Here is a 16,897-nt window from a genome sequence, read left to right as displayed (position 1 = left end):
AGAGATTAAATTAAACCTAGTCCTTGAATGTCCATTGTGCAGGAAAATACAGGATAAAGTTTCCAACTGTTTTGGTCCAATGGCTGACTTCTGTTTTGGTGTAGGTTAACCTCAGCAGAATTCTGAGTAGATGTGAATAGGATTGCACTGTAACTCTCCTGAAGAAGAGCCTGCTGGATCACGCCAGTGCCCCATCTAGTCCAGCATTCTGTTCTCAAAGTGGCCAACCAGATGCTTATGGGAAGCCAGCAAGCCGGAGCTGAGTGCAATATCATGCATCCCACTTGTGATTGCTAGCAAGTGCTATTCAAAGGCTTACTGCCTCCAACAGTGGAGGTAGAACATAGCTGTTGTGGCAGTCAGCCACTGATAGCCTTCTCCACGAATTTTTCTAATCCTCCTTTAAAGGAATCCAGGCTGGCAGACATCACTACCTCTTGGGGAGTGAATTCCATGGTTTAACTATGCATTATGCAGAGAAATACTTCCTTTTTTCTGTTCTGCACCTTCTAACATTCAGTTTCACTGGATGTTCATGAGTGCTAATAATATGTGATATTATTGATATATATATATGTGATATCTTGATCTGTTTTTTTTCTAGACTATGCATAATTTTACACATATCTCTTCTTTCTTGCATTTTCTCTAAATTAGGTAAAGGTAAAGGTACCCCTGCCCGTACGGGCCAGTCTTGACAGACTCTGGGGTTGTGCGCCCATCTCACTTAAGAGGCCAGGGGCCAGCGCTGTCCGGAGACACTTCCGGGTCACGTGGCCAGCGTGACATCGCTGCTCTGGCTAGCCAGAGCCGCACACGGAAACACTGTTTACCTTCCCGCTAGAAAGCGGTCCCTATTTATCTACTTGCACCCGGGGGTGCTTTCGAACTGCTAGGTTGGCAGGCGCTGGGACCGAGCAACGGGAGCGCACCCCGCCGCGGGGATTCGAACCGCCGACCTTTCGATCGGCAAGCCCTAGGCGCTGAGGCTTTTACCCACACCGCCACCCGCATCCCCTTTCTCTAAATTAAATACCCTTAAATGTTACAACCTTGCCTCAGATAGGAATTGCTCCATTCCCTTTATCATTTTTGTTGAGCTTTTCCAGCTCCTGATATGCATGATTTATGCATTGATAATTTCTGTCTTCTGTCAGATTCTCAGAAAAGAAAAACAAACACTTTGAGTTTCTAGGTCAGGATTTGCTTTTGTTTTCACAATGGTTTGTGAATTGTACCGTGTTGTCATTTTAATGCTTCACTGCTTGACTCATGGACCATTGACAACCAGGCATTATCCTTGTTATCAAGCACAGATGAAGAACATGTGGACCTCCAGAGGTTGTTCGACTACAACTCCTGTAATCCTGACCCTTGAGTATGCTGGTTGGAGTTGATGGAAATTGGAGTTCAACAACACCTGGAGACCTGCAGATTCCCTATTCATGCTCTAGCCTAGACTACCATTAAGGCCTAGCACAAGACAGAACTAAAGGGGGATATCTGGGGACAGGCTTGCCATTTTGTATGTTTGATTGTCAAATGTAAACTGTGGGACCTTTCAATCTTTTCTGGCATGTGGGATTATAGCTCCCTATCTGCTTAAACCAAGAGAATAAGTGTTGCTCTGTGCATGAGTAAATCAGCAGTGGAACATACAAGTAAACATGCATAGAACTTAGATCATGGCTGTGATTCCTTTAGTCCAGCTCTATTCTATTAACCTTCTCCCAAATAATAGTGGTGGTTTAGCTTGTAGAATTGGATTGGTTACTTTGATTACACATCCAAAATTTATGATCAGCTGAAGTTACATTTTCTTTGACATCTCCTGGAACTACAGTGGTACCTCGGGTTACATATGCTTCAGGTTACATACGCTTCAGGTTACACACTCCGCTAACCCAGAAATAGTGCTTCAGGTTAAGAACTTTGCTTCAGGATAAGAACAGAAATCGGGCTCCAGTGGTGCGGCGGCAGCAGGAGGCCCCATTAGCTAAAGTGGTGCTTCAGGTTAAGAACAGTTTCATGTTAAGAACGGACCTCCGGAATGAATTAAGTACTTAACCCGAGGTACCACTGTATAGCCATCTGCACTTTTGCCAATTTAATCCGTCCAGCTAAATTCTCCTTGTGAACAGAGACTGAGTAAAAATTTGATTTTGCTGATATCCCTGGCAGCATTAGAGAATTCTTTGCTCTGAAGATTAGGTACTTTGCTGGATGCAGTAATGGCTTTCGCTGGATTTGCCTTTCCCATAGTAGCATAATCAAAAAGGCGGCATTTCCTCACTGTCCTATCTGTGGATTTATCTCTGTATATAAACTTTAGGGGCAGAAGCCAGAATTTTGTATCATCATTGTTTCTGTTCTTGTTTCAAGGTGATTTCGGAAAAGCAGCTATGGAAAAATGGAGCTTAATGACAATTACTGCATTACTAGGCCTTCTTGTCCGTTGGACTGTGTCCCTTGGTTCTTACTCAGGTAGTAAATATTCTGAATGTATATGAACTATTGTAGTGAAATTACTGTTAGAAGTTTCTTAAAAGGAAATAAGTATATAACAGTTAAAAATGAAAGGTATATAATAATCATGTTCTCAACTCTGAATAGCCTTGTTCTTTTTTAAAAAAATGTATTTTATTGCTTTTTCTTCATCATTATTTTATTTGTATGCTGCCTTTTCATAGTTAAAACTATGCTCAAGGCGGCTTACAACATAGAAGCAGTGCTTTTTTCTGGGGGGATGCAGGAATATGCATACCCGTAAACATTTTGTTAATCCAAGTTTGGCCTCATTGAGGGGCAGTATTTCAATATGAGTAGGAAAATGAGAGTACCCCTAAACATTTTAAAAGAAAAAAGCACTGCATAGAACTATTTACATAATTAAAAACATAAAAGTTGTCATAAGCAATAAATAAAGCACATCAAAAAGTACACAACCATATTGAAGAATTTTCACATGTAATAAACAAAATCTAAAATGCAATAAAGAATTTCCTTCATTTCCTGACAGCACTACAACCATAGCTATAACTATTAGAATAAAGTAGTGTTATCTTCCCATTCCCTGTTCCGTCACATCATGCTCACAACTATTTTCTTAGCATTTCATGTTTACTTTCAATTTGATGAAAATGAAATCTGTATCATTTAAGCTTGTTATAAATCTAAGCCAAATACAAAAGAGAACAGAAGAAAATATTACTGTTGTCACACAAATGTAGTGACAACAGTAGTTGTCTAATGTAGTTATTTAGAAAAACATTTAGTTATACAGTACAAGATTAGGACCTTGGGTTCGTTTCACAACTATGATAAACAACATCTGAGCTCTGTCTGGGTGTTGACCTCTTACACGATTCATGTGAAAGCGAGAGTAGCTGTTCTTCCTGGCCTACCTGCTTTGCTGCAACTCTAGGAACCTGCTTTACACATGAAAAGCTCTTCCTGCACCTTAGAATCCTTCTGATCATGTTGCTTGGGGAGCCTACACAAGAACAGGCTCCTTTCTTCAGCCTTTCCCCAACAATACATGGGTGGTGGGAAGGTGGGTCCAAAAAGCACAACTCTGGTCTCCCTTCACATTATTATAATCTAGTTAACATGATGTGGAAGTCAAAATGGGAAGATTGGTATTTAATTCTGGTTGTACCTTCACCTGTTCAAATTAACAGAACGAAGAGGAAGCGATTAAGATTCTGCTATGTCTAATGTGTTATGTTTTTTGGCATAACAAAATTAACTTTCCAGATGCAATAGTGTCTGAATATTAAGTTACAACTACTGTCCTATTCTGACGGAAACATCTAAGAACTAAAAAACAAAACAAAAACAAAAAAGGCCAACACTTTAACAAACTTTCAACATACAAAGGAGAGTTAAGTTGAAGCTGTTAGTAGTTGTACATATTGCAACTTGTACTGTATGTCTTGTGTATTGTAATGCATAGCGCTGACCTTCTCACTTTTTGTTTAATGTATGTATTGTTAGATGCTCACTGGGGACAAGGAACAATTCCTTGCAGTTGAGTAATTTGTTAGATCAGTCACTATGACGGACAGATATACTCCCTCTCCCCTACAATTGGCTAGGGTGGCAATTCTTTTGTACATATATCAGGTGAAAGTGGTGATGAAATGATGGTAGAGAGAAGCTACATTTTATACTTGTTGCCTGTATTAATACAAACTGCTTATGAATCACATTACATGTTTTCTAAATAGGTACAGTAGTAGCATAAACCACCACAGAAGACTTGGATGCAAAACCCCAAATGTTCATTCATAAAATCCAACTATGTGTCCAATTTGCTGGTTACCCTCAAAATGTACGCAGGTGCTGCCCAATGCAATGGCAGCTAAGATCGAAAGGCTGACATGAGCGATTCTAATTCAACATAGTTTCAACTTAAGGCGTGGATGACCAGATATAGGAAGGTTACTTCTGCTCTGAGTCCACTATATTTCAGATGCATCAAGCTTTTTTTTACTTTGCTATTGCTTTTCTCACCATATATTTTCTTCCAGGTGTGTTTGCTGAACTAGTTAGCGTTAGCGCATGTGGCTAACAAATGGCATTGAACACTACTGGTTCATTTTTTTTCATAGTTAAGAATAATATAAAACAATGTAAAGGTGAAGAAGAATTAATATGAGAAATTAAATTTGTTTTTTTGTGTGAGAAATTTATGTTTGTGTCATCAAGCTGTCCAAAGTCTTAGTTGCTTCTATATATGGGTTGCATCAAAAGCAATGGAGAATGTCCTGGTCTTTGACTGATCTTAGGGCAACTTTTTATACTTTTTATATTTGGGAACCTCTTGTTCTTCAAAGGCACATCTTGTTCACTATAATAAAGCAGTACTGTATGCTGCTTTGAGGATCTGCTTAGTAATAACTTTTAAAATGTTATACTTTACAGCTTCTGCCTCCCTTGCAAAAGGTGTATGGAATTAAAATGTCCCCTTTGGAAGCAGTTCATTGCCTGCAGCCCATGGCTTCAGTACCGCACACATGCTGTTTAAGGCTCACTCATTACAATGTGCTTTTGCAGCCTAATTTCCCAGAATAGCAACCCAAGGCAAAATAGAAAGTGCAAAAACTAAAAAGAAAGGACCAAATAGTTTAGCTGATCAGTTTGGTATTTAATTACTCACCACTACTACTTTGCCTTGAGATGTCAACCTATATCCTTTTGCATCATGTGTACAAATAAACCCCAAACAATTAGAAATGGGTACCAATTTTTTTCAATGCATTCTGCTTGGTTCATTTTGGAAAACAACAACAACAAAGCACAGCAGATGCTAAAATGCTTGCCCTTGCTTTGTTTACTTTCACTGCTGCCTCAAAGTTGATAATTTTAACGGGCCTAGTTTTGACTGATTCTGGTCTTGTTTGCTGTTTGGACGTCAGTTCCTCTTTGGTTTTGTAGTGAGAAGAACACTGTCATAAACTCCTTCTAGGAGAAGCTAACACTGGTTGGTAATTTTTGTAGGTTTCTCAGTCTTCCCAGCATTGTAAATAATAGTGATAGATATAGATCTGCAGTAAAAGACAGCAGTGGTCAAATATCAAGCATTTCCATCAGACATTAATGTTTTCTGTGGAATCAGTAGGACCCTTGTAGGAATGTTTCCCATCCTTTTGGTTGTGCCCTGTACCTGGAGCATGGGCTGCTGCCATGTGAATGTTTTCTTTTGCTGAATCAATCCTATTTCCCTGTATTCACCCATTACGTTGGTAAATGGGCAGAAGGAAGTTATTGCACATGTCGCTTGGGACATATTCTTAACTCTCTTCCCAAATGTCCATAGAGGAGTCTTCTGTTTGTAGAAGCACTGGCCTATCTGAAACCCTTTCCTCTTAATATCCTTCTTGTAGCAATTGTCTGCTCTCGGTGTTGCAAGAGGACAGATTATGTCCTTCTCTGCTGTTTGTGTGAATCGCTCAAACATAGATCATATGAAAGAATTATAGATAGCTTTCCTATATTTAAAAGAAACTCTTCAATCTCCATGAAGTTAGAGTCAATACCATAGAAATAAGTGTGTGCTCTCAATAGCTAATCAGGAACGACAGGAAATGAATAATCTGTGTGCCTAATTGTTTAATGTGATACTGCCACAATTGGCTTGTTCTGTAGTATTCAATAAAGAAGAAACTCATGCAAAGTTTGTACTGATTTTAAAAAGTTACAGGAAAAAACAAAGAATTTCTGACGAGAGAAGAAAGGGGGGGAGGGAAGAATAGGGAACTAAGAAGAATACTCATAAAAGATGTATTCAGAAAATGGAAATGTATCCTACGTCTAATACTACCCCAATAACTTATTCTCTTCCTGACAGAGTTGATTGTAAAAGAATCTTACATGCAAATATCTGTCACACTTTTGCTACAGAGGGTATATTAATTTCCAGGCAAAGCATTGAATTGCAGGCATTAGTAGAGCAAAATTAATTTATACTTGAATTAACAAATGATAAATATAGTTTCCCAACCATTTTCTTTCTTTTAAGGTGCAGGAAAACCACCTATGTATGGAGACTACGAAGCTCAAAGACATTGGCAAGAAGTTACCTACAATCTGCCAGTCAAACAGTGGTATGCCTAATTTTGAATTTCTTTATTCCCTTTTTATATGGAAAGACTGTAATCTTGGGGTGCATAAAACCTTCCTGCCTACACAGCCCTTTGCAGTGTAACCCTACATAAGGCTGCAAAGAAGTAAGCCCCAGTTAAGTCTACATAGCATTGCAGCCAATTACCATTTCCTTTACTTATTTTTGTTTCCCTTGAAATATCTCATTCTAGAGCTACTTAGATCAATATAATAGCTGTATCTAAAATGTTTTAGAACAATTTAGTAATGTAACAAAAATATATATATTGTATAACATTTCCTGTCATCTGCCTTTAAGATGCGATCCACCAATTTTAATATTTTAGCAAAATTAATATTTGAAAAAAATATTTTCCAATTTGTCCAGTTAAATATATTTTACAACTATCAGTACCGATTTGTAAGTGATATGAATTTTCTGAAAACTGGAGTTCAGACATAAGCAGTAGATTTCTGGTTTCCATACCTCTCAACTTGTAAGGGTAGTGAGCCCATTTACATGGCCCGCTCTCAGAGACTGATGGGACCAGATATGTTCCTGAATGCTCTGGGGAATTTTCCAGTGGAGAAAGCAGGTGATCCTGTCAAAGAACTCATCGCTATGGAATGGCAAGAGGAAATGGGCAGTAGACACAATCACTGCTGAGCATTCTCTCTGGCATTTTCGAGCCCAAGGAGTTCTTGGTACTCTCAGGAGCTCCAGACTGTAAAACAGTCCGGATGAAGACTGGAGTGCAGGTGGCGCAAGTCTCACTCTGAAGCCAACAGAACACTGCTAAGAACACACAGTCGTGCCTATAATGTGGCAGTGAGGCTGCAAAAAAAAGAAGAAGGAGGCTTATTTTGCAGTGCACATTGGGTCCTCTAGTTCTGTTGCCAATTTGCTACTGGACCAACTTCAAGGTGTTATAAAGCCCTTAACAACTTGGAACCAGTTTACCTACAAGATTGCCTTTTAGAGCATATTTTGTCTTTACATTGTGTCCTCCAGTTGTAATAAATTGACCACTCTGATGTGCAGAAGATGCTTCCTTGCCACATGGTCAAGTCATAACTTATCTTTTATATGTGCTCATAGGTTGAGCACATAAAGAACAGTACAATATTAAGAAGAATAGCAGGGCTGCAAGATACTTTGGAGGTTGTTGCCTAACAATAGAGAATACAGTGGTACCTTGGTTTATGAATTTAATCCATTCTGGAAGTTGGTTCTTAAACCAAAGAGTTCTTAAACCAAGGTGTGCTTTCCCATAGCAGCGAGGGACTCAATTTACAAATGGAACATACTCAACAGGAAGCAAAACATGTTCTGCTTCCAAGGCAAAGTTCACAAACCAAAACACCTACTTAATCCAAGTTGTTCATAAACTAAGCTGTTCTTAAACCAGGGTACCACTATACCGGGATAATCGGCCAATTGACTTGGTATACTGTTGCTGTATATAGTAATGATGTTGTTTTTTTAGTGTGTGTGTGTGTGTGTGTGTGTGTGTGTGTGTGTGTGTGTGTAGAGAGAGAGAGAGTAAAGAGAGAAACTGTTTGCAACATGACCTAATTGCAGGAATGTATTTGTCATAAAATGTGTGGTTGGTATTGGTATTGGTGAGAAAGGGGGAAAGGATTGCTTAAGAATTAGCTGTTTTTCAGAAGTTGATAGCAGCATTAAAATTTACAGCCAATGGAATGATAACCAATAAATCTGCACTGTCTGCCATCAAAACCAAATACTGTACTACAATTAGCCAATACATGCTACTAGTTTAAATTTGGAAACTTACAATTTGTTCTGCATATATTGCTGTATAGTATAACAGTGTGAGCAGTGTAATGTAATGAAATTTCATTGTCTGGTAACAAACAAATTTGTGATCCCCTGTACTGGGTGCAAGGTGGCATCTTTTGAACGTTTGCCCCCTAAAGTCTTTGCCTTTGAAAAGGCAATGATTACTATTATTATTCAGGTATGCTCAAATGGTATTATCATGTACTCCATGTTCACTTCCTTTGTTCTGGAAAAAAAGTATATTAAAAAAGGTAGGCAGTAAATGAGAAATGTGATTTGTATGTAGTTTTCCTGTATGTAGTTTTTCTGAGCCAGAGGCACAAATTTAAATATTTCTGCCTTCTCTATCTTTCTTTGGAGCCCATGCATATTTATCAAAGACAATCTTGACAGCATCTTTTTCTTCTTATATTGCATGTTAGAAATGTGACAGTTCTTACCTTTTTTTCACACCTATACACAAACTTTTTCTTTGGAATCTAAGTTCAAATAAGAGCATGGAATTGAATGAGATATTTACTAGTAAATCGCAAGACATCAATATCCAAATGAAGGAGTTAAAACTATCCTGGCATGAGAAATTTTAAATGGTGGGATAAGGGGCAGAGATGCAGCTTTAAGAAATATGATTTATCATGAATTGTTCATAAGATACTTCAGGCTGCTCATAAGGTATTCAAGAAATATCATTTATTGTAATAAATGTCAAAAATTGGCTGCATTTGAGTGGATAGACTGGGAAAGCTAAGAACTTGCCCCTTGGCAATTATAAAATACTAGTCACTCTGTTTCACTGAGATTTAAAGGTTCTGATGTCTTATTTTTGTAACTTTTATTTTCATTGAATAAAATCTTCTGCCTTTCAACCTGAAGATGTGGCTAAATTCTGACTGCTCTCCACAGAAACATAAGTACAGAAAAGTCGTATGAATGAAATTCCTTTATCTTTGCGCTTTCTTATTGTCCTCTAGAGGTTACTTTCTTGGGCTAGTTTAGAGGGCCTGTTGAATTTGTTGTTATTGGTATGACTGAACAGACTCATGACCTTTGTCATCTATTGTGCTGACAACTTGGTACTGTTGTAATTAAGTAGAGTTTAGTTTTTAGCACCTCCTAATTCTTGTGAAAGCCAGCAGTACTATTTGGATACTGTTGATATGGAGCAGCTCAGGTTCAGTAGTTTGTTAGCTCACAAGAATGGCCAATCATTCTTTTAGCTCAGATGTTTGGGTTTTGTGACTTTGGAGAACTCGTGTTGGATCTTAGAATCCCTTAGATAAAATTGTGCTTAAGACTGCAAAACCTTGAAGGCTGTAATGCTCTAACCACTTCTGTGGGTGAGCTGAGAGTTTGTTTGAACCCTGGGTTAGAATCTGGAGCCTTAGAGGGAGAGTGTGTCAGTAACTGTATTAGTAACTTTGTATAACTGTAACATTTTTATATGCAACTCTGTATTTCTTTAATACAGTGGTACCTCTGGTTACAGGACGCGGGTGGCGCTGTGGGTAAAAGCCTCAGCGCCTAGGGCTTGCTGATCGAAAGGTCGGCGGTTCGAATCCCCGCGGCGGGGTGCGCTCCCGTTGCTCGGTCCCAGCGCCTGCCAACCTAGCAGTTCGAAAGCACCTTCGGGTGCAAGTAGATAAATAGGGACCGCTTACTAGCGGGAAGGTAAGCGGCGTTTCCGTGTGCGGCTCTGGCTCGCCAGAGCAGCGATGTCACGCTGGCCACGTGACCCGGAAGTGTCTCCGGACAGCGCTGGCCCCCGGCCTCTTGAGTGAGATGGGCGCACAAGTCTATAGTCTGTCAAGACTGGCCCGTACGGGCAGGGGTACCTCTACCTTTTTACCTCTGGTTACGTACTTAATTCGTTCCGGAGGTCCGTGCTTAACCTGAAATTGTTCTTAACCTGAAGCACCACTTTAGCTAATGGGGCCTTCCGCTGCTGCCGTGCCACTGGAGCACGATTTCTGTTCTCATCCTGAAGCAAAGTTCTTAACCCAAAGTACTATTTCTGGGTTAGCGGAGTCTGTAACCTGAAGCGTATGTAACCTGAAGCGTATGTAACCTGAAGCATATGTAACCCACTGTACTTTGTTTAAGTTGTCTGGTGACGCTTCAGAAAACACCATCTTGTCAAAGCCACAGACTTTGTTAGAGGAGGGTCCTTGGGTACATATCTTCAGCTGAAGGTGATTGCAGAAGGTTTCAGGAGAAAGGCTGGTCAGGTCAGGAAAAGCGTCCAACGGATATAGAGGCTGACTGGAATAGAGTCCTGTATTTTTGGAGCTGCTCACATATATGAAAAAAGTGAAATTAATGGTACTGATGAATCAGATCTTGTGAATCATGGCAATTGGAACAATAATTACCTTTCATAGCCCAGTAGATTTTTGAATTATTCTAGCTTTGTTTCCTAGAAATGAAAATGTATTTCCCAGAACAATATCAGCTGGTTGCAGGCACAAATTTTATAGCCTTCAGATTCTTTATGTCTTGTATTCTGCCATAACACAAACATCAACAATTGCATCCAAAAACTCAGGCAAGTCTTTGTTTTATTTTAAAAAAGAATCTACAACAAAAATGCAGTAAGAGCCATATTTTAATTTTAATTTTTTTACTATTATACTGAAGTTGTTCAGCTTCGTAGAAAACCAACATGACTCTGGGTTGTATCATCCATTGGTTGTGCTAGTAGAATGCTGCCTGGGTGGAATGCAACATGTATAACCAATCTGTCTTGTCCTCTCTTCCCCCCTAGAAGTGCTCTGTATCCCTTGCAACCCCTCCCTACAGGGTTTGGGACACTTCTGAACAGTAAGGACTGTGGTTTACTGGGCTGCAGTGCAAGTGGGGAATTGGACAGCACCGAGCAGGGGGATCTTGCTGCAACGGGGAAAGGGGAAGAGGAAGATCTGCATTCTGTGTGAGCTGCATTCTGAAGACATATTTATTTAAGGGTTTCCTTTTCTTTTTCAGGTACTTCAACACCAGTGACAATAATTTGCAATACTGGGGCCTTGACTATCCGCCTCTTACTGCTTATCACAGTCTTCTGTGTGCTTATGTGTAAGTTAAATATGTGAGCATTATTTTAAATGCATTTTGTTTGCTAGAAGAAATAAAAAAATGCAGGCTGATCCATGTATAGGAATTCTGATGCACACCTACAGCATTCCTCATTCACAATAAGTGTGGCGATGACGCACTTATGACTGTGTACACATAAGCAGCACGTGGGAGTGCTTACCTGTGTGGTAAACAATCACAGATGAGACAGCTCTGTCTCTCCTGATTATTTGGTGGATAAAAGGGGGGTTGTAGTTGGCTAAGTTTCTATGCCTACCTCATGAGAAGAGAAGAGAAGAGAAGAGAAGAGAAGACTCCTTGGAAAATACCCTGCTGTTGGGAAAGATGGAGGGCACAAGGAGAAGGGGACGACAGAGGACGAGATGGTTGGACAGTGTTCTTGAAGCTACTAACGTGAGTTTGACCAAACTGCGGGAGGCAATGGAAGACAGGAGTGCCTGGTGTGCTCTGGTCCATGGGGTCACAAGGAGTCGGACACAACTAAACAACTAAACAACAACAAAGTTTCTATGTACAGGCAACTCCCAATTTACACAAGGGTTACATTCCAAGGCAGCACGTGTTTACGTGAAATCATGTATATTTGAAACCATTGTAAAAGTCTGCAGACAACCTCTAAACCTCTGAAACTCCCTGAAAAAAACTCTTTAAAATACCAGCAGCACTTACCAGGCGCCAAACTCCACCACGGTCACTCCCTCCAAACCTCTTTTCTCAAACTCAGATGTTCCACAGGCCTCAAAGGTCAGTGCAAGCTCTCCTGGAATTGCACCTGCAAAGGCTCATGGGATTGCTAGGTGTTGTTTTTGTACTTTTTGCCCTTTCTGGGCTATTTTTGCCATTTTTAAAGTCACACGATGCACGCATGTGCGATTGTGCGTCAGTTGAACACGCGTCCAAACACTGAGGCACGTTTTGTAGTTGTTGCTGCTCACACGGGGAGGGTGGGGAGTGAAATTGGAGCCATCAACACACATTAACTATGGTTTTCTGTGGTGCACAAACGTAGCCTGTATGTGAAAAGATAAAATATTTTCAGTTCTCTTTATTGCTGATAAGTGCTTAATTATAATTGAAACTGAAGCAGTTTCTTCATGATGATTCTATGTGTGTCATCTGCATTTGTTAAGCTGAAGCAATTAGCAGTGTGAATAGTCTACTTTTTAATGTTTTGATACTTTGTTTTATAGAGCGAAGTTAATCAATCCAGATTGGATTGCTCTGCACACATCTCGTGGGTATGAGAGTCAGCCACACAAGCTATTCATGCGGGCAACAGGTAGAAAATAGCCTTTTTTCGACATAAGTTCAAAATGTTCCTGATCCAGTTCTATTTTTTGCAGTGCAGATTACCCATTCAAGGGGTGTTCTTAAGGTGTAAAGATGCAAGGAGATAAATAATTCTAACTGGGAATGGCCTCAGCCCCCTAATGCTAAAGCAATTTCCTGCTGATAAAAGACTATAGTGGGAGAGATTGCTCAAGGTATGGGTTACATGGTCAGGGGTACAACTGACAGCCACTGCTCATGACCCAATATTTCAGATAAATTAGACTGAAGGGCATAAGAGACAGAATCTTTTCAGTGGTGACCTCATACCTATGGAATATGTGCTTCTTGGCTCCATTAGTTCATGCTTTTTAAAATGGGCCTCAAAAATCCAACCATTTGGGGCTGCTTTTAGTTGATATGCTGGGCTGAATGTTAAACTATTTAATGATCTGTGGAGAATATAGTTTTTAATTCTTTAGCTATGCCAATGTGCTGCTGGCTGTGAATTGTTTTAATCTGTGGTTTTATATATTATTGGAAATTGGACATTATAGGGTTTTTTGTTTCTGTCTAACTGCCTTGTATGAACTTAGTTCTACAAGGTAACACGGTAATATTCTACAGTAATGGCAGTATATTGAGAAGTTACCTATTTGACATAATAGTTTTGCCAATTCCTACTATATAAGGTTAAGTTTTGATAGCACTCTGAAGTTCATGTCAGTTATTAACTATGGCCTATGCTTGTCTGTTTTTTTAAAAAAAAGAATTTCATAGTTATTTTCTGTTAGTTTTTAAATTTAGCGGTTGGAAGGGCTGTCATGCTCAGGGATTTTTAAAACTGAAGTAACGAAATCCTGCTTGGCAGGGGGTTGTTTCCTGCTTGGCAGGGGGTTGGACTCGATGGCCCTTGTGGTCTCTTCCAACTCTATGATTTTATGAAATTATATATTTTTAAGAAACGTTGGAATGAAGGTGTTATTACGCACGTTCAAAATCAAATGCTTATAGGTGCTGTGAATCATTATATAGTAGCTTTTCCCAGGCTTCAAAAAAGTTCCAATATACAACTAAAAGTTCAGTGTTCATTTGCCTTTACAGCTAAACCAAATGGAGGATAACGACAATGATAATTCTCAGATGCATATCAATTGATAGTTCACGTGGTGGTCAGTGAAGAAAAACATGGACAGCATTGTCACAAGAGTAACGTATCAGGCAGCCCAGACAATGCATTTATTGGCTTATATTCAGTCTTCCTCTGTTTCACAGGATTGACTGAAGTCCTGTAAAAATCTCTTATGACGTGTCAGCATTGTCTTATTGCTGATTATCCTGGGCAGAAGCAGACACTCCTCCACACCACCTCTTGCATTGGCCAGAAACCTTTCCATCTGGTCTCTAGTAATTGATTATATTTTAAAAATCACTAGAACCAAATTACCCTTGAAATGGTCTTTAATAATGCTCAAATCAACACGCTTGACAAATCATTGATGTACAAACTAAGAAAATGGATAGACATTCTTTTTAACAATTGCCATTAAATGAGTGCACCAGGGTTACAAAATTCAATACAGTTAAATGTTGACCATTAGTTTTAGATGTTTTAGAAGATTCTCTCTGTGTTTCTGAAGCACATGCACAGACAACAGATTCTGCCAAATAAATTAAAGCCATAGGAGTCCCGGAGCTCATTCAGACACCATGATGTGGCATTTCATGAGTGAACCCTGAAGGGCCTTGGCCTCAGACACTCTTTTGTCCCTTATTGTGTTGTGGTCCCCACCTTTACTTTCGCATTTCTGGCACACCATAGTTTACCAATTCCCCCGCATTCTGGGTAAACTATGGTATTGCCCACAAACCAGGATGGCTTACTGTTCTGTCTGAATAACTCTTTAGTGTTGGGCTTCCAGAACAAATAGTCTAGAGCTTCTGAGACAAGGCAATACCTTACCTAAATGATTAATAACAGTAATTATTATTATTATTATTATTATTATTATTATTATTATTATTATTTATTTATACCCCGCCCATCTGGCTGTTTCCCCAGCCACTCTGGGCAGCTCCCAATCGAGTGTTAAAAACAATATATCATTAAATATTTAAAACTTCCCTAAACAGGGCTGCCTTCAGATGTCTTTTAAAAATAGGATAGCTGCTTATTTCCTTGACATCTGATGGGAGGGCGTTCCACAGGGCGGGCGCCACTACTGACAATTTCAGTTGGCTTGAAATAGTTAACAGTAGTCTCTGTTCAAAAATGCCCATGTTGCAAAGAACTCTCAAAACCACTGGGTTTATACTACCCCAGCATCATATTCCAGGTGGCTGGTGTGTTTGTGTGTGTATTTCCTAAATTTTTTGCTTTGAAATCCTGTAATCTAAAGAAGAGTTCCGTATCACTCTCTTCTAGCATTTTGAATATTATGGGTGCAAATAAAGGTATCATTTCAGTTGCTCTTAAAAGAAATTTCAAAGTTATATTCTGTCATCTTGGAGGAATTTGGGGTTCTAGTCTTACACGGTTCTGAGCACATGGGCTATAGTCCTTATGTAGAGTTAAGTCTTCTTTAATCTCATTGACTTCAGTGGAATTGAAGTGGCCTGTGTGCAGGATTGAAGGGTTCAGCTTTAACTCTGTCAAGGACATTTTAATTATAAATGCTTAATTTTAAACATTTAGGGAAGTTATTGGCATTCTTTGAATGTAACTGGATGAAGTGAGTCAGAAAAAGAAAGAAAGCAATCCATTTTGATTTCAGAACTGCTACAAGGAACTGCCCTGCAAGCAGTTCATTCTTTGAACTCATGTATATATGGCTTGAACAGCTTCTGGGATTACTATTTTAAACATGTCATAAAACCTTTAAGCAGATTTCAATGAAAAGAGTGGCATTGGGCTGATCTTCTTGCAGCTATACCTCTTTGGTAGCATTTCTGAAGGAAGCACTTGGTTTTATGAGAACTCATTATCAGCTATGAGTACCAGCCCTATGATGCCACTGGATCAAATTTTGTAGAGTTTTCCTAGCCTTGAGGCTAGCTGGTTTCTGATATTACCATATTGACAGTATTATGACTTATGTTTAAAATAGTAATCCCAGAAAGTGCTCATGCCTTATATACAAGACATGACTCTGAAAAAAATTAACTGCTTTAAGGTAGCTCCTTGAAGCACATATCATTACTGTATGAAAATGAGGCTTGCCGGGGGCTCGCTTGGAGGTGGTGTTTCTACACTTAGAAGCTCAAGCACTAAGAGATGATACAGCTCTTATGTTGTTTTCCCCATTGATTCCTTTACATACCTTTCCCCCCTGCCTACCGCACAAGGAGCCCAGTTTTACCATCCTGCAGGCAGGGGAAAACGAGTGGAAAAGGAAGACCAAAGTGAGATACATATTGACTGTGTCCTTGTTCAGCACCTTAAAGCATTTAAAAAAGCAGGAATGGGGAGCTTTTTTCAGCTGCATTTAGGTTTCAATGGCCAGATGTGGGCAGGGCAAAAGTGGGAAAGTTATGAAGGTAAATTTTGCCTTGGTGAAGTAGCCTAGTTTCTTCTGTCTCTCACTTTTCTCTGTCTTCTATCTAGACAAGCAATAGAATTCAGGGACACATTCCAGCCAGACAAAAGCACTTGGGGCACGAAGAAGGGACAGTAAGGGGTGTGGCCTGGGGAGAGTTCCGAGGGCCATATAAGGATGTCTGGAGGGCCACATTCAGCCCCAGACCTGGCATTCTTCACCCTTGATTTAAAGGTGTAGACTGGATACTATCTCAGGTTGAGGATCTGTCAACCACAGCATGATTCCTGTATTTTCTTGTGGCCACAGAATGTTTGAAAAGGGTATTATCCCTAAATCAGTTTTGAGTGTATGTGCAGACTTACATCTGGTTGAACTGTATGTGTGTAGTGAATTATTGTGTCCATAGCACATAAGAGTTAACCTTGGCTGCTTTTGATATTTTAAATAATTCAAATATATGTCAGATGCAGGTGATGGGGAAATGGTTATGGGGGAAGGCCAAGAATAATAGCATAGTCACAGTTAGGAGACAATATTTGAAGCAGAATAATCAATAGCCCAGTTGGCTAATAAACAATAGTAGTTTGAT

General features: G+C 39.5%; 1 protein-coding gene across 8 annotated transcripts in view; it reads left to right on the top strand.

The window, feature by feature from the left end:
* The window catches only part of ALG6 (ALG6 alpha-1,3-glucosyltransferase), a 29,810-nt gene that overhangs the window by 1,380 nt on the left and 11,533 nt on the right, over window positions 1–16,897 (top strand). For 3 of the 8 annotated variants that reach the window (XM_077928648.1, XM_028733224.2, XM_077928649.1), the window contains exons 2-5: window positions 2,383–2,484; window positions 6,524–6,608; window positions 11,390–11,479; window positions 12,691–12,779. In XM_077928648.1, coding sequence (XP_077784774.1) covers window positions 2,403–2,484; window positions 6,524–6,608; window positions 11,390–11,479; window positions 12,691–12,779 — 346 coding nt within the window. In that variant the 5' untranslated portion in view covers window positions 2,383–2,402. The remainder of the gene's footprint in view (window positions 1–2,382; window positions 2,485–6,523; window positions 6,609–11,389; window positions 11,480–12,690; window positions 12,780–16,897) is intronic. The other 5 variants (XM_077928650.1, XM_077928651.1, XM_077928652.1 and 2 more) reach the window with 3 other exon arrangements.

The sequence above is a fragment of the Podarcis muralis genome, chromosome 5 (genome assembly GCF_964188315.1).
Source record: "Podarcis muralis chromosome 5, rPodMur119.hap1.1, whole genome shotgun sequence".
Taxonomy (NCBI): domain Eukaryota; kingdom Metazoa; phylum Chordata; class Lepidosauria; order Squamata; family Lacertidae; genus Podarcis; species Podarcis muralis.
This window is presented reverse-complemented; position numbering and strand designations above follow the sequence as displayed.